General features: G+C 45.4%; 1 protein-coding gene and 1 non-coding gene across 6 annotated transcripts; both read right to left on the bottom strand.

The window, feature by feature from the left end:
* Window positions 1-11888: 11888 nt before the first annotated feature.
* Window positions 11889-12023, bottom strand: LOC134389821 (U8 small nucleolar RNA). The gene has a single exon (XR_010024785.1). It is a non-coding gene; the product is annotated as a U8 small nucleolar RNA (small nucleolar RNA).
* A 604-nt stretch (window positions 12024-12627) lies between these two features.
* Window positions 12628-15356, bottom strand: TMEM107 (transmembrane protein 107). Of its 5 annotated transcripts, none has more exons than XM_063113099.1 (5): window positions 15270-15356; window positions 15015-15081; window positions 14811-14930; window positions 13058-13133; window positions 12628-12697 (listed from the first exon to the last, which is right to left on the bottom strand). In XM_063113099.1, exons 1-5 carry the CDS (start codon window positions 15354-15356, stop codon window positions 12628-12630), a joined length of 420 nt encoding a protein of 139 aa, XP_062969169.1. The 5 variants fall into 5 exon arrangements, with proteins under 5 accessions (XP_062969169.1, XP_062969167.1, XP_062969170.1 ...); XM_063113097.1 differs by having other exon boundaries at window positions 13037-13133; XM_063113100.1 differs by having other exon boundaries at window positions 14811-14911; window positions 15014-15081.
* Between the last annotated feature and the right edge of the window lie 2947 nt (window positions 15357-18303).

An 18303-nucleotide genomic window follows, 5' to 3' on the forward strand; every position in this document is an offset into this window, starting at 1 on the left:
ACCCGCATCCGGGCACTGCGGGAGGGGGCGGGGCGCGGCGGACGACGCGGCGGACGACGCGGCGGGAGCGGGGCCGCGGGGGAGGGGCGCAGCGCGACGCGGCGGGCCGGGGTCGCGCGGGTGGGGCCGCTGTCATCGCGCCGCGGTGTCCCGGCGCCCGCCACAGCCCCCGCGGGCCCCCGCGGCTGACTGCTGCGGCTTCCCCGAACCTACCGCCACCCGCCCTGAATGATCACAGCCCACCACAGCGGCCTCAAACCCTGTGCCACCTGCCCCTGACAGCACCCTGCAGTCCGGCCCCCCCTCACCCGCGAACCAGAAACTGATAAACCCAGTCCGCACCCCGCACGGCCCAAGGTCTTGCACTGCGCCCGGGTCCCAACACCTGGTGACCCGCCTTAGGCACTTGGAATGGGCTGTGGGTGGGAAATCAGAAAGACCCAGCGCAGGTGCCCGGGGCAATGCGAATAGCTGGGACCCCGCTGGTGGAGTAGAGCGGAGTGGTGGGAGTTGGTGCCATCCTCTTACCACGCAAGTGGGTGTCCCAAGGGTGGTCTGGGGCCCCTGGCCGCAGAGTAGGACAGTATGAAGAAAAGGAGATGAGGCAGGCTCTTCCTCCCCAACCAAGTCCCAGGAAGGGCTGCAGGTCTTGAATGCTGCCCCTCCTCACAATTGAAGTTCAGACCGGGGTACTTGGCAGGCAAATCTGGAGCGGCCCGACTGAGTTCGGACAAGCTAAGGACCCCAGGGAGCAGGGCGTGAGGCTGCCCCGTGGGCTGCTTCACTTGATGGCTGCAGATTGGCCAAAACCTGGCTCTACCCCAGACTTGGGTCAGCTACCCTGGCCCAGGAGAAGGTACGCTGGAGCAGGGCCTGGACCAAGAGGACAGGGCTCCTTCCTTTCTTCCCTCTTCCCTGCCTCCCTTCTTTCCTTCCTTCCTTCTTTCTTTCCTTCTTTCCTCCCTCCCTCCCTTCCTTCGTCAGACAGTAGACAAGGGCAGTACCTGCAGTACCCAGGTTACTGTGACCTTGGACAGTTCCTGTCCTCTCTCCGGACCCCAAACACATCACATACGTAGGCAATAAATATGTATTTGTTGAATAGCTTTATCTAGACAACATGGTAGATTATCCACAGCCCAGTCCATCTGTCACTGGTCTCCATTTAGGTCCTCTCAACAGACCCAGCAGCTGTACACACTCCACCCAGCTTATCAGAGATGGGACCAAGACTCAAGGGTGAAGATGGCATTTTAGGTGAGGACTAGTGGCCCTGGGATGGTGGGGGTGCTCACTAAATCCCTGGAAGAGGGAAAGGGAGTCTTGTGGCCTTCCTCTCTGAGACAAACAGGAGCCAGCTTCTTCTTCCCCCACCCAGGCCTCTTAGGGCCTCTGGGTGTGAGATCCTCCTCCACTGCAGTGCCCCACCCCCTCCCAGCAGAAGCCCAGAGACTGGCTCTGTCACCAGAGGTGTCATTTCCCAGCTGTCTGGGGGAGGTGAGTGAGCAGGGAGTGTGTGTAGGGACTCAGCTGGATCTAAGATAAGAAGCTCTTGGCTCCCTCCCTCTTCGAGGAGCAGCCACATCCCTGTCCTTGAGCACTGATACGGAAGGTCTGGGGTGGCTAAGCCTATGTGAGAAGAAAGAAAAGAACAGCGGCCATGGGGGTCCTTACTTTCTAGTCAGAGAACAAAGATGCCAAATTCCATCCTTTTGTGTTAGTGTCTGGGTATAAGACAGGGAGGGTTGGAAGGAAGTAGGTACAAACAGGCAGAGGCCCACTGCCCCCACCCAACTCCCTGCACTAACTGGGGGTACCTAGAGCAGGACCAGCCAGGACATTAGACGATGGTTTAGGGATGATCCCCATTTTTCCTGGCTGAATCCGAGGGGTGTGGGAGGGCCAGAATTGTAGATTAATTTCGAGAGCCGAGGACATGGGGTGTGGTTTGGAAAGGTGGCACATTGCTATTGCTATTGAATCCTGGGGCAGCAGGAGCAGAGCAGAAATGAGTTCACATATAACCCATAGAGGTGGGGGACCCAGGAGGATCCATCCCAGAAAGAGGACTCTCACTGAGCAGCCCTCCCCCACAACTCACCTAGACTGTGGTGCTAAGGAACTCCCCAATTTTAGAACAGTGGTGGAGGTGGGAAAAGGGGTGCGGTGGGATGACTGAGTTCACCCGGAAATGAGTAAAAGAACAGTTTCTGCAAGCAGGTAGAATGGAGACCCAAAATAGAGGTAAGTTGAACTGTAGAAAAATAATGTATTTGCATAACTGAGATTGTGGCTTCTATATTTTCCTGCTTCAGGGAATGACCGTTGAATTTCTAGGTCCTATCGCCACCAAGCCTCATTCAAAGGATGTGGAAGGGGGCCCAAGGTTCATTTCTAACAAGCCTCTCCCATGATTCTGATGTAGGCAACACAGAGACCACACTTTAAAAAGGGCTTTCTGACTCTCTCCAGTCCACCAGTTTCTGCCATGTGAGACCCCTGCATTGCTGTAAAGTCACCAGCAGGACCTTCACCAGATGTGCCTCCAAAATTGTAAGCAATAAATTTTGTTTTCTTTATAAATTACCCAGTTCCAGGTATTTGTTATAAGCAACAGAAACAGACTAATACAAACATATTTTAAAAGGGCTTTCTTTTATTATTTTTTTCCTCTTCCAACAACTACAGTTTAGAAGTTGGGATGGAAGAGGGCTGGGTCATTCCCACACTGACTCATGAACTTGCTCCATCCACATGAATCAAACCTGACTGAACTAGTAATTAATTTCGGGGACCTTGTGTGTCCCTCAACACAGCTTATAAAGAAAAGGCCTTCATATTAGGAGCAGACAAATTGTGCCAGCCCCATCACCATTACAATCAGCTGCTCAAACCCTGTAACCTCTGGGGAGCCCTCCAGTCCAGAAGGTTCCCGGGACTGCTTGTCAAGCTCTGGGCTCCTGTAGGGAAAGGAAACTCCAAGGACCTACTGTGTGCCAGATGCCTTAAATGAATTGCCGTACACATTCAATTTGTTTTTTAATCACACAAATAATGTGACTGTATTCTCCTCATAAAATATTAAAACATTAAACATAAAGCTGAAATTCCCTAGGCCACTCCCTCAACCCATTTGTCTTTTTGTTTTACTCTTTGGAAGGTTTCATGTATCCTTTTTTGAAGAAAAAAAAGTTGTTTTTGTTGTATTTATCAATTTTTTTCAGTCCAGAATGCAATAACTTCTCATCTCTCTGAGGATGATAATTATATTTTAAAGTTTAATATTAGATTTAAAAATAGGTAACACAATCATATCGAAAAATTCAAAAGTTACAAAAGAAGGTATAGTGAACCCTTGTTCTCAGCTGTCTGGTACCCACACCCAACATAGCTGCTGTCTCCAGTCTTGTACACACTTCAGGAATAGTTGGTACAGACACAAGCATATACAGAGATTCTTCTTTTTCACTTTTCTTTTCTTTTCTTTTTTTTTTTTTTAACAGCTGGCCTGTATGGGGATCCAAACCCTTGCCCTTGGTGTTATCAACACTGTACTCTAAACAGCTGAGCTAATCTTTTCATAAATACAAATACTAACAGACTATATGCATTGATTTGCACCTTTGATTTTTTTTTTGCTTTCCAATTCGTTTTTTTTTTTTTTCTTTTTCTTGTGCTCCCTAGAATCTCTGTCTCTTCCAGATTCCTTTGATTGGCTTTTTAATTTTTTTTTAATGTTTGGAGGAGTTTCTTTCATTTTGGAAGCTTTCCTCAAATATCTGCTGATCCTTGGCTCTCTGTTTATATTTCATAGGGAGCCACTGAAAGGCCGGCTGGAAGCCCTGTGTATTTTGGGCGGAGGGGCATTTATTGACTATTGGAAGCTTTTTAATGGAGGATCCGCAAATATCTATAGGTGGCAGGCTTTCTCTGTGGCCGAGCTTCCACATTTAACCAGAAGTCTTACCACAGTTTATTAAACTATTCTCTCAAGGACAAGCTTTTTGGTTGCTTCCAATTTTTTTGCTATTACGAACAGTGCTCTTATGAATGCTGTTGTAAATACCTCCCATGTAAATCAACCCTATGAGGTATTATCTTGACTTTAAATTTAGGGAAACCTAGGCTTAGAGAGGTGCCTTGATGGAGTCCTTTTTATTCAGGTAATCAATTTGTTTTTTCACATATAAAATGGTATCTCTTCTGAAAAGTCTTTTTATACTAAAGTATAATATACACACATAAAGTGGTATATTTTTGATCTGTATAGTTCTCCTTGTGCAAGTACCAACCACAGTGCCAGGAACAAGGCAGGAAAATGAATAAGGATGGATGGTGTGCGATGGTCTCAGTGAGGAGTGTTTTAAAAAAGAGCCCAAGGGCCGGCCCGTGGCTCACTTGGAGAGCGTGGTGCTGACAACACCAAGTCAAGGGTTAAGATCCCCTTACTGGTCATCTATTTTTTTTAAAAAAAAGAGCCCAGCATAGCAGGTAGATGGATTGCTAATGGTGGACTCCTAGGCACCTGTTTGGGGAGGATGAGTTTGGACAGGATCTGTATGCCCAGTGTTCCATGAGGACAGCCCTGGTAGGGCTGGTGACGCCTTGATCACCAATTTGGACAAGGAACCAGCTCTCGTTACTGCAGCAGGGCAGGCCCAGGCCTCTGGCTGCTGGGAAGCAGGATAGTGTGGGTGGTGGGAGTGCCACATGCCAGAGTGCTGTGTGGGCAGGACAAGACATAGGCAGATCAGAGTCTTCTGGGATTGGGAGCGTGAGAGGCCTCCTGGTCCTAAGCCCTCTCTCTAACCCTCCATTCATTAGAGATTCACTGGGTTTATTTATTTATTTATTTATTTTTTAAAGATGACCAGTAAGGGAATCTTAACCCTTGACTTGGTGTTGTCAGCACCACGCTCAGCCAGTGAGCCAACTGGCCATCCCTATGTAGGGATCCGAACCTTTGGCCTTGGTGTTATCAGCACCACACTCTCCTGAGTGATCCACGGGCCGGCCCAGAGATTTACGGGGTTTAACAAGCTATTCTTATTTGGGACAGGGGAGCCCCCTCCAGACAGTGTGTTTGTCGAGAAGCCACATCTTCTTTATTTCCCTCCATATTTCTTGCCAAGCCTGTAGCCTGGCAGGTGGTAGGTGCTCAATAAGCATCTGTTGAATAGAGTCAACTGATTTGGCCTGATAGCCCAGAGACTTGAGGTCTAGTCCCAGCTCTCCCACTCTGCATGGCGTCCAGGAGCAAATAGCTTTCTCCTTGGACCTCATTCTCCTCACTTGTTCAATGAAGGCTCTTTTATTCCACAATGCCAGGCATTGTGCTGGCATCAGAAGCTACAATAATACACACCCGAAAAGAGATTGTTAAAACACAGCATGATCCTTGCTGTGATGGACATAATGATCAAGACACTTGCCAACCTAACTCAAACATTTAAACCAAAAAGGAGAATCTGATCGCTCACGTAACTGGAACATAACTAGAAACAGCAGGATCCAGGTACTCAAATGATGTCATCAGGGATCTGTATCTCCATTTCTCAGCTCTGCTTACCTCAGATTTAGCTTCATTTCCAGACAGGCAACGTAAGAAGCTGCAGATTCACATTTGTTTAAAATGTTATAATTTGTATGTTTTTTTTTTTTTTTAAAGTTTATGTTCAAAATGCCAAAAATTCAAAAGAGCAGGTGGAGAAAGTCTCTCTCCCACCCTGTACCCCTGCTACCTGGTCTTCCTCACAATACTCCCAGTTGCCCGTGTCTCCTTCCAGATATGTTCTGTGCATATAGAAGCAATCTCATTTATAGTTTTCCACTTGTTTACATTAATGGAAGCAAACTACATGCACTGTTCAGCACTTCACTTTTGGCACTTGTATCTTGGAGATTTTTTCGTTATAATGCATAAAATCCACTTTTTTCTGGCTGCATAGTATTTCACAGTATGGAGGTATCATAATGTAACCAATCTTCTGTTGACAGACATTTAGGTTGTTTCCAATGTTTCTGCAATACAAGCAAAGCTGCAAAGAATAACCTACACATTCCCATTTCACCTATTTGCAAACATGTAGGACTAACTTTTAAATGTGAAAATCTCTAAGGTCAAAGGATATGGGTGTTTGTGATTTTGATTTTGATAGATATTGCCAGATTGCTCTCTGTTAACCAATTTTTACTCCCACCAACAAACAGGTGAGGCCTGTTTACCAATACCCTCTCCAATACTATGAAACTTTTTAGTCATTACAAACATGCTAAGTTAAACATGACTTGCATTTCTCATACAGTGAAAGAGGTTAGGCATCTTTTCATATGTTTGAGAGTTCCTTGTATTTCCTTATCTGTGAAATGTCTGTAGAAATTTTTTGTACATTTTTATTAGGTTTTTGGTATTTTTCTCAGAGATTTGTAGGAGATTTTTATGTGTCAAAATTGGCCCTTTCTCTGCCATATAAATTACAAATATTTTCCATAGATTGTCATCTATCTTTCAATTTTTGCTTATGATTTTTTTTACTATGCATAGTTTTAACATATTAAATATATATTTTAATGTATCAATATTTTCTTTTATGGCTTCTGTGGTTTGTTATCATACTTAGAAATGTCTTCCCTACTCCAAACTTATTTTTAAAAATTCCCCAGGAGGGCACATTACTTCTGTGGTATTCTGCCAAAAATGCATAACCTCAGTCTAATCATGAGAAAATATTGGACAAATCCAAATTGAGGGACATTCTGCAAAATAACTCACCAGTATTCTTCAAATATGTCAGAATCACAAAAGGAAAAAAACAAAAACAAAAGACCAAGCAACAATCTCAGATTGAAAAAGCCTAAGGAGACTTGACAACTAAATGCAATATGAGATCCCGGATAAGATCCTGAACCAGAGAAAGGGCATTAGTGGGAAAACTGGCAAAATCCAAATAAGATTTGTAGATTAGTTAATAGTATGGTATCAATGCTAATTTCCTGGTTTTGATAATTATATCATGGTTATGCAAGATGTTAACACTCAGGGAAGGGCCAAGCCCGTGGCGCACTTGGTAGGGTGCCGTGCTGGGAGCGCGGCGACCCTCCCGCCGCGGGTTCGGATCCTATATAGGACTGACCGGTGCACTCACTGGTTGAGTGCCGGTCACGAAAAAACGACAAAAAAAAAAAAAAAAAAAAACATTTGGGGAAGCTGAGTAAAAGGATATACGGTGGGAAGTTTGCACTATTTTTGCAACTTTTTTGTAGGTAAAAATTATTCAGAACAAAAAGGTTAAAAACTCCAAGGTTTCTTTGAGTACTTTTCTGCTATTATTTTTTACACTGTAATCTTTGATCTATTGGTAATATTGGTGAAAGGTATTGATCCATATTTTTCCTCAGATGGCTACTCAGTTGTTCCAATAACTTTTATTGACTAATCCCTCTTTTCCCCACTGATTTATTTTCAAATGATCTATTTTTTAAGTTGTGATAAAAAAATACATAACTTAAAATTTACCATCCTCCATAATGGCCAGCCACCAAAAAAAATAAATAAATAAAATTACTATCTTAACCATTTTTTTTTTAAAAGATGACCGGTAAGGGGATCTTAACCCTTGACTTGGTGTTGTCAGCACCACGCTCATCCAGTGAGCTAACCGGCCATCCCTATATAGGGTCCAAACCCATGGCCTTGGTGTATCAGCACCACACTCTCCCAAGTGAGCGACAGGCTGGCCCTAGCCCAGGTTTCTTATTCCCAAAAGTTACAGCTAAAGTCCTGGGTTGCCAAGGTTTATGCCAGAACCAATCACGGTGGCCTGGAAAATGAAATAGTCTAATTGGCCAGGCTTGGACTCCATTGCCACCCCAGAAGCACAGAGAGGGATGGGAGGGAGGGAGTGATTGTCAGCCTTTTCCTAACTATGTGGACTAAGAATGAGGGAGGAGCTCCCCCCAAAATATGGAGGTGTTATTACCAAAAAAAGAGATGGATGCTGAATGGTCAAAAACAATAGATGTTCACCATGATGGGAGAGTCCCAGGATCCAAGTCAACTTAGGGAAAAGGCATGGAGCAGTTACCGTAGGACTGACACCCTGCTACCCATCCCCATACAGAGGCACCTGGATTATCTCAGTTAATCCTCTCCACAATCTCATGAGATACTGTTTTGACCTGAGCCAATTTTGTCCCTTTCATAAGTATCAGTAGCACTTCCCACCCCACCCCCCACTGCCTGGTAAAAAGTTTGAGAATTCTGCTGTACAGACAAGTATTATTACTGAAAATTAGCAAGCAGGTTCAAACACAGTTCATACAGCATGCTCTTTATGCCTTGCAGGACGGGTTTACCCGAAGCAGATGTAGTAATCCCCCAGAGGCTGATTTGTTCCCCTCATGGAAGGCATCAAACAATCAGAAATCCCCGGACCCACCCAAAGCAGGACAGAGAGCTCTTTAGGAATCAAGCCTCAGGGCCATATGTGAGATATTGCAGGCCTTGTTCCTGCAATGGTGAGGAGGGTCTCTCTAAAATGTTTGAGCCAGTTCTCATATCCAGAATGCCACTAATTTCACCGATACATCTCTTTGCTGAAACCCATTGATGGCACATTAAAATGACTTCCTATGCTAATAATTCCTGGCAAAGCCTCTGGTGTTGACCAACACAGATAGCTGAAGTGCTTTTAGTAGCTACTTCTGCAGTGTAGGTGAGAGAACTGAGGCAGAGAGACGGTAGGTGACTTGCTAACCATCACACAGCCAAGAAAGAGAGAAACTGCACTTGGAACCCGGCAAACAGTCTGGCTCCCCAGTTTGCTCCCATTGTCTTTGCCTTGAGCTAGGGCTCACATAAGTAAGAGCCAGATTGGGAAACCAACAGCATCTAGTTGGTATTTGAAGACCAGAGGTGGATGAAGTCACCCAAGAGTAGTGATCACCAATATTTAAGGAGAAAGCAGAGGGAATAACCTGGTATTATATCTCCAGTGACTGACACACTGCAGATACTATTTATTGGATGAATCTGAGAAGGAACAGCCAGAACAGTGGGAGGTAAACCAGAGGAACAATTGTGGAAGTCAAGGGAGAAAGAAGTTCACAAGAGGAGAGTGGTCAACATACGATATCTGAAAAGAGGTCACGCTCAAGTCTGAGAAGTGACCAAATAAGTCCCCCGTGATGAGCAGTTTCTTGAGATGGTAGGGGCAGGAGTGTGCTAGTGAATGTTTAAGAATTAATTCTCCAAAAAAAAGTATGTACTTATGGGCTGGCTGGTTAGCTCAGTTGGTCAAAGTGTGGTGCTATAACACTAAGTTCTAAGGGTTCAGATCCGGGCTGGCCCGTGGCTCACTCGGGAGAGGCCCCGGGTTCGGATCCCATATAGGGATGGCCAGTTAGCTCCCTGGGTGAGCGTGGTGCTGACAACACCAAGTCAAGGGTTAAGATCCCCTTACCGTTCATCTTTTTTAAAAAATAAAAATAAAGGTTCAGATCCCAGTATTGGCCAGCTGCCAAAAAAAAGACGTATGTGTTTATGTATATACATAAGTTTATTATAAATTTTACTGATATAAAGTTTGTGTAGCACAGAATTTACAAATAATAATATATTATTTACTGTAAATTCCATTCTTGTATCAATGATTTCATAAATGGAGTTGTATCCTAACTACAAGTGTAGTTCCAACATGATTGTTGGTTGATATTTTTATTTACAAGTAAGACAAAAATGAAACAATGAAGATATATGTTGAAATTTCACTGTTTCCTCAATGACTTGAGTGACTTCTTTGCAGAATCAGATAATAGTTTTCAAATCCTGGGAGAATATTTCTTCAACTTTTTGTGCTATACAAAATGTAACAGTTACAGACATGACACTTTTTTTTTTTTTTTTTAAAGATGACTGGTAAGGGGATCTTAACCCTTGACTTGGTATTGTCAGCACCATGCTCTCCTGAGTGAGCCACGGGCTGACCCACAGACATGACACTTTAATCTGCATCACTAACATATTCTCCATCACTTTCTTAAATCTAGATGATCAACAAAGCCTGATTTGTAGCATTTGCCAATTTCTGTAGTGTAAATACTTCCACCAATGCCTATTTCAAACCACCAATTTGTCCCTAATGGGTTGGGAAAAGATGCACAACAGAACATCATTATATAGTATTTCCACCATACAGACACAATAAATGTAAATAACCTCATGAGTTTGTAAAATATGTTACAACATGAAGGTCAAGGATTTGGATCCCTATACCAGCCAGCTGCCAAAAAAAAAAAAAAAAAAATTATTAATAAAATAATCAGGAAGTAATGAATTTTGAGTACTTAAAATATAATTTATTTAATTATAAGTTTACATAACTTAGTTTTTAATAATGGCTGTGTTTAATAGCCGGCTCACAAAGTTCCTGAAAAACAGACAGCTGTCTTAAATGGGTAAGCGCACTCCACTGGGTGAGGGTGAAAGGCAGACTGCAAGAGGATGTGATCAAGCCTCTGACCAGGGCCAGCAAAGTCCACCCTCCTTGCTTCCCTCACACTCTGCTCGCCTACCTCTCTGCTTCAGCCACACTCCAGGATCTCAGTCAAACTGCTCTTGCAGAAACACTCTTTCTGCCACCTTGGGCAAATTAATCCCACTCCATAGCGTCTATAAGTCACCTTTGTAGCACTTACCACACTGGAAATATTACCCTTATCACACTGTCTCTATTAGCTATATGATTTGTGATGACCACAGCTGAGAATGGGTCATATTCAGACTTACTTCCTCACCTCAGTATCTATTACAGTGTTTTGCATATAGTAAGTGCTCAATAAATATCCATTGAATGAATGCTAAGGATGAAGGGCTGCCATGAGAAGGGAAAGAGGGAAACGTTATGTGTGTGAGGCATTATCTGAAAGGCATCGCCAGAAATCATCTCCTTGGATGCTGTTTGCTTATTTGGAATGATCTAGGCTCCACCATTCAGAGCTGAAAAGTGTGCAGAGAACCTTCCCCAACATACACTGAATCTGAGAATATTCATCCTGTGACATGATAGAACTTTTGACTCATAATCTGTTTGTATAACACCTTAGCGTGTACTTGTTTTATTAAGTTTCTTTTGAACATGTTCTTACCACGCAGTAGCAAGCGGGGGTGGGGGTGGGGAGGGTGTTTCATCAGACTACTGACTAAACAAAGGGGTGCTTTGCCAGGTTTCTCGGTGGGAGTTCCAGCCACCAAAGAAGTCCCACCATCAGCAGGTGGCCCTTCTTCACAGGGTGATATGGAAGGCTTGACAATAGACGATCTGCAACACTAAGTACGACTGACACAAATGATCATTTTATAGAAAATCGGAGATACGTAAGATGATTCTTTACTCATTCAAGTTTCTGAAATTTAAAAAAGTGGAATACAAGGCCGGCCCGTGGCTCACTCGGGAGAGTGCGGTGCTGATAACACCAAGGCCATGGGTTCGGATCCTATATAGGGATGGCTGGTTAGCTCACTGGCTGAGCGTGGTGCTGACAACACCAAGCCAAGGGTTGAGATCCCCTTACCGGTCATCTTTAAAAAAAAAAAAAAAAAAGTGGAATACAACAAATAACTACGATTACATTACTTAGAAATATATACAGTTACAGACATTTACTGGTGAGAAGTGTTTTCTGAAAAAACTGAGAGGTGAGGAAAAGGCCTCTGTACTAAGGAAGCTCCAAGACTAGAAAAGATAAACCAAACAAAATACTCAGCCGTGACTCACCCAAAAGAACTATCCTGTAAAGTGAGTAACCCGGGACCACCCAAATCACCCACAAACACGTAAACGAAGTTCTGACGGTTACTAATGAACAAACACAGAAGATCGTCAGGAAGAATCAGACAGGAGCAACCAGGGTGTTGCAAGCCCTGATCACGCAGAGACGTTAATCACGTATCATGCGAACTCCAATCATCATATTCTATCTGCCCTCCAAACGGAGGTACAGGTAAGGATTATCCCACCTGACGATAAACAAAATCTTGCCCCTTCCAATATTTGCTAAAAAAGATTCCGCTATAAAATAGGGTGAGTATATAATGCATTGTCCGACCAACCGGGTTCTTTAAGGTTCTTCCAATTCTGTCGTACATTTACTGGCAAATCTTTGAAAGTAATTTTTTTCCATTCGGCTGCCTAAAATGGATAAACAAATTCCTCCCAGAATGCTCCGCTCGCTTAGCTGCACAGAGTACTAACCTCGCACTTATTTACATATCCCCGCCCACTCACTTCCGCCAGACATCTACCGTAATAACCAAGGTAGAAGCGATGCCTTTTACATGGTCTGCAGGGATGGAAAACAGCCTCTTTTCTCCAGTAGTTTGGACACCCCAATTGTCCCCTGAAAACTGTGTAAGTCTTGATCTTATATAATATATGATATATATTATATTGCAAAGCACTAAATTAAATGCTGATAATCCAGGTTCGGGAGATAATTATCCCAACACTGACATAATCCATCAGAGGCAGTTTCATGGAGGACCAAAGCCTATGCCTTCCTTCTTCCAGTAACAGTAAGCGGCCCCTTTCTCCTCCAGCCTTCGTCCTTACGTTCCCGTCATGACGGGGATCAGAAGGGTTTCTTTTTCAGCCCACAGACGGAGACGAATAATGCCATTTCAGTGACAGCTGGGAGGGCGCTGCGGAAGGTAAGTGGTGGGTTCAGGGGCCATTCCAATATAAATACCCAAATCTCCAAACCAGAAATCCCACCCTCAAACTGTAGGGGGAGTGGGCTGCCTGGTTAGCTTTCTTGGGAGAGCTGGTGCTTCTAACACTAAGGTCAAGGGTCTGGATCCCCTTACCGGGCAAAAAAAAGTAGGGAGGCAGATGGTAAGGTGTGTGTGAAACTTCACAAGACTACAGAATGTTGAATGGGTCTGGTGTATCTCACAGGGAGGAAAGGGCTGGGTGGGGGAAACTTTCAGAGTTTAGGTAAACCTTCCTCCCCCATCCCCAAATATAGGGTGCTACCGCACCTGCAGAAGACAAAAATGTACCAGTACGTGGTGCACTCCCAACGCTCAAAAATGAAGAAGGACAGGGCCACGGATGCACTACAGTGAGCCCCAATGGCTTAGAAATGCACCAGAGTCAAGGAAAGTCTTTGGATCGACAGGTAGTGACAGCCCAGAAAAGGCCGGTGATGGCGGTGGCGTCTGCACTTAGGTTCATCTCTTGTTCTCTCACCATATTGGAAGGGCCAGAGTCAGCAGCCCTGTCTTCTGAGTTTTATAACAGCCATGTGAGTAGAGGCCAGCTTTGAGCCTGCATAGATGGCACCCCAGGGTACCTCCACTTCATATCTAGGAGCCAGCCTGGACCCTTCAGGTGAGGTAAGAGTAGGGTACCAGCCAGCCGCACCCCCACAAAAGAAAACAAAAGAGTAGGCTCCCTTCCTACCCCAGGTTACACAGGAATGCTGACAGTGACTTGATACACTGCTGGAATCACCCTCCAGTGCCCTAGTTTCCTGGTCCACAATTCAAGAGCCAAGAGCCTTCTCTGGTCCATGTTCCTCACTTCCTTTGTCTTTTTGAGTTCCCACAGTACTCCTATAGCACAGTGCTTATCAAACTGAATTACAGATGTGTCTGTGTGTCTGCCTCCTCCTCAAGGTAGAGAACTATGTTTTACTCTCCTTTTGGGGATCTTAAATGTCTGATGCATAGCAGACGATATCAAAAAACAAAAACAAAAAACTGCTCTGACCAGGTCAACTAAATTGTAGTACCTTGGTGTCCTCAGAGCATTGGGACAGGAACTAGATATGCAAAGACACAGCCCTCCCCATCTCTGAAGAAGATACTTCAGCCTGTGCCCTTTGACTCCTAAATATCGGGATAACAGATCTGTTCATACATATTCTCAAAGTCCTATCTGTGTAACTATTGGGACAAAAATGCCTTTCATCTCTCATTGGCCTCTGGAAAATAACATTTCTCTGAAAGGAATGTCGGTGTCTCACGAGGATTTCCCAAGATATGTTTATGGGAGCTCTTTCTTGATTTACCTTTGGTTTGCACCTCTTTTAATCAATGGACTAGGACAGAATTTTCACACGTGATTGTCTGCCTAACTTGTGAATTATATCTAACATAACTTATGCTGAGAGATTCTAATAAATAAATAAATAAATTGTAGTGCCTTGAGAGATCTGGGATAAGTCAGTAATAATGTCTGCATGTCCTGGAAAATATTATCACATGACCATTTTTACTTAAAAGCAGACATGGTGGCACCAGAAAGTCATAAAATAACCTAGAATGCCTCTTGTAATTCTTAGCCTAGATCCTTGCATGTAGGATGTAACCTAGTAACAATCCCAAATTTATATGTCATGTACAGCCAATAGAAAAACTGATGAAGTGATAAGTCAGGGCTGTCCTCTCTCTCTCCTTTGATTCTTCCCCCTTCTTGTGATTATAAAATGTTCAGCTCTGCTGGCCCTCTTGAGAACGCATTCCTCAGGGTGACTTGACCTATGCATTTCCCCTGCTGCACTTGTCACACTGACTAATAAATTCTATGCTTTATATGTTCCGCCTCAGTTTCTTTCAGGTCGACACAGGGCTTAACCAATGCTTGAAGATTGTATTAAATCCCTCACACTGTCTAAGAAGATCTTTCAACTGGAGAGTTTGTTTGCCGGCTAGAGCAGACACTATTGTGCCAAAAAGGCTTAGGTAGGTGGTGAAGGGTGTGGTGGTGTAAATGGATCGTGTGGGAAAGATGGGCAGGCAGAAAGGATACAGATGAGGCTCTGCGTGCTGTTGAACATGGAAACTCCTGAGAGGAAACCAGCCAGCTCCACTGCAAAGAGGCCCAGGGTGACAGAGAGAGCTGCCACCAGCCTGCAGAGAGAAAAGGGATTGGTTCAGGCCTTCTAGACTTCTTCTAGGACCCCTCCACTCCCACCACCTCTTTATTCTGACCACCCCACCCCAACAGCTCACTGAATGTCCTGCTTCTCATACTCCTCGGGGGTGAACTTGAGAGGCAGGCAGGCCTGGATGTTGCTGTCCTGGGAGGGCGCGGGGGGCGGGGAGCAGAAAAAGAGCAGTGAAAAAGGGGCAGGCTTCGGGGCAGGCCTGGGGGCGGTGGGGAGTGGGAGGCCCCAAGTGGGGAAGACCCTTAGGGAAGGAGCAGGGTTGGGCTGGGTCCGCTCCGAGATGGGAATGGGGGACGAAGGAGGGCAGACGAGGTGCTTACCCGGGACCAGAATAAGGTAATGACGACCACCAGATGCGCCAGGAGCGTCAGGAAGCGAGAGGGCACGAGCCCCGAGACCCGTCCCATGGCTCTGGGGGACAGGGGCACTACCGGGAGCAGAGGCCGTGGTCTCTGAGGCTGGAAGTTAGGAGACGGTCACTCCTGAAGTCTCCCTGGCTAGCGGGCAAAATCCCGACGTTCGCCTCCTTCCCGCGCGCTCAGGCACCGCCCAGTTGCCTTGGCAACCGTGTACGCGGGCGCTGCGCCTCGTTCTCTGAAATTCTCGCGAGAGTTGTAAAGTCTCCCGCCGCCGCGGGCGTCTGGGAGGATGCTGGTCAGGAGGGGAGATGTTCCGGCCCGGGGCTGAGCCACGGGCTAGGTCCCCTGAAGCATCCGAGCCGTCTGCCCCTCAGAGGGTGCGATGCGCCGTGGCTCCGCACCCCGAATCTGCCCACTCAGGGCCTGCGAGCGGAAACCCGCCCCGCCCTAGCCCAGGGCCCCCCTTCCTCCGGGATGCCAGTTCCGGAAGCGGCGCGGCCCCCTGCCCCGCCACATCGCTCATGGTGACCCTCCGCGCAAGGGTTGCCCACCCGGGACAGCTACCACTGCCACGGCGGGCCTAGGTCACCGCCATGTCCAAAGCACAGACACTCCACCTTCCCCTCCTCCGCATCCCTTAGCTTCCCACTGCCGGGCGCCGAAGGAGACCAGGGAACCGAATGAACGTGGAGAAGCGGGTGTCCCTAGATTGTCCCGCAGTCACATACTGTCATGGAGCCCTTGGTTGTCCGAGGACCCCAGACCTGAACCTTGAGAAACACTATGATTTCCTCAGACAACTTTGCTCAGTTTGGTGAGGGATTTGCAGAATGCAGAAAGCGGCCAGCTCCCTGGAGCCAGGATGTGGATGACAGGCGCGTTTCAGCAGCGGAGTGCAGCAGGGGCGCCTGGAAGGAGGACGAGGGAGGAACGGAGGAGGCGAATGGGACCGTGCCTGCGTTCCTGGGAGGCTGGGAGCTGGCCGGGACGCAGACTTATCTCTCTGAGGTGCCATGCCCCCGGCACTGCCCGGCTACAGAACCTCTTACTACCGGCCACCTCACTGATCTTTGGGCCTCTGCGGGTATCCCTGCAGATCTGAAAGCTCTTGCCGACCTCCCTGCTCACAGTCAAGTCTCATCCTAAAGGGACCTCCCTGCCGGTTTCCCAGGAGAACAATCTCTACCCCGCTGAGTGCCTTTAACCAGTCTAAACTACAAGCCCGAGAGGCATTTCTCATTCATTCATTTAACAAATATTTATTGACCCCCTAGTAAGTGCCAGGCATTGTGCTGGGCTCTGGGAGTACACTGGTGAACAAAAGTGCCTACCTTCCTGGAGTTTATGTTCTAGTCAGGGAGACTGACAACAAACATACGAACAGATAAATCTGCAAGGTAACAGTTGCTATAAATAAATTTTTTAAAGAGAAACACTAGAATAATATGACCAAGAAAAGCTCTTTGGAAATGGGCCATTTGTACTTTGTTTTAGGGAATTTGGCCAAAAATGAGAGGAAATGCATTTCTCTCTTTCAGGTCCCCAATGTAACAAATGTATTTCCTTTTTCTAAACCAGTGAATGAAAAGATTCAGAACTCAAAAAAATCAAAGGTTTTGGTCAAGATCATGAAAGACAAAGACCAAAGAGCTCTTCCAAATTAAGAGAGACTAAAGAGAGGTGACAAATTTGACCTGACAAATTTACTGTGTCATCCTGGACCAGGGGGGAAAAAAAACCTTTTTTCTTTTACTATTAAGGACAGTAGTGGAACAATTGGCAAAATTTGAATAAGGTTTGTGGCTTAGGTAATAGCATTGTGTCAGTGTTAATTTCTTAATTTTTGTTAATTGCACTGACTTTATGAAAGAGACTGTCCTTGTTAGAAAATACACACTGAAGTACCTAGCAGTAAAGGGGCATATGTCTGCAACTTAGTCTCAAATGGTTTAGAAAAAATATGTTTCTGTATAGAAAGAGCATGATAAAGCAAGCGTGATCTGGGTGAAGGAACATTGAAATTCTTTGTTATTTTTGCAACTTTTCTGTAAATCAAATTACTTTTTAAAAAAAACCTTTCAAACAGTAAACCTTCAAGTTTTCCTTTTGAGTCTTATATAGTATTATCATCTCAGCACCACGCTCTCCCAAGTGAGCTAACTGGCCTGCCCCCCTTATATAGTATCATCAAGACATGAAATTACATTATAAAAAAAAGAAGGAATGGGGCTGGCCCATGGCTCACTCGGGAGAGTGCGGTGCTGATAGCACCGAAGGCCATGGGTTCGGATCCTACAATGACTGTTTGGTTCAATGGCTGAACGTGGTGCTCACGACACCAAGCCAAGTGTTGAGATGCCCTTACCAGTCATCCTTTTAAAAAAAAAAAAAAAAAAAAAGAAGGAGGGGGACGGCCCGTGGCTCACTTGGGAAAGCGTGGTGCTGACAACACCAAGTGAAGGGTTAAGATCCACTTACAGTCATCTTTTTTTTTTTTTTAAAGGAATAATTTCTAGGCTTGAGGGTCCCTAAATCCTAGAAATTGTTGAACTCCTATATATTGGAGCTACATAATGACATTTTCATGTAAAACAGAGATCTGTAGAAGGCAGCACAGCCTTTTCCTCCTAATAGAAAATGTGAACAAGACTTGCTTTTTCATCCCCATAAAATAAAATTTGTCATTGTTTAGACTTTACTGGAGTATAATCACAATTTGTGGTAATGGACATGGTGCCATCACATCTTAGGCATGAGTGGTGGCAATTTGCTTTGTACCCCATGAATATTCATAACCAATAAAAACAAAACAAACCATTTTTTAAAAAAGAAAGAATTTGGGCCGGCCCGTGGCTCACTCGGGAGAGTGTGGTGCTGATAACACCAAGGCCACGGGTTCGGATCCCATATGGGGATGGCCGGTTGCTCACTGGGTGAGCGTGGTGCTGACAACACCAAGTCAAGGGTTAAGATCCCCTTACCGGTCATCTTTTTA

This window comes from Cynocephalus volans, chromosome 10 (assembly GCF_027409185.1).
Source record: "Cynocephalus volans isolate mCynVol1 chromosome 10, mCynVol1.pri, whole genome shotgun sequence".
NCBI lineage: Eukaryota > Metazoa > Chordata > Mammalia > Dermoptera > Cynocephalidae > Cynocephalus > Cynocephalus volans.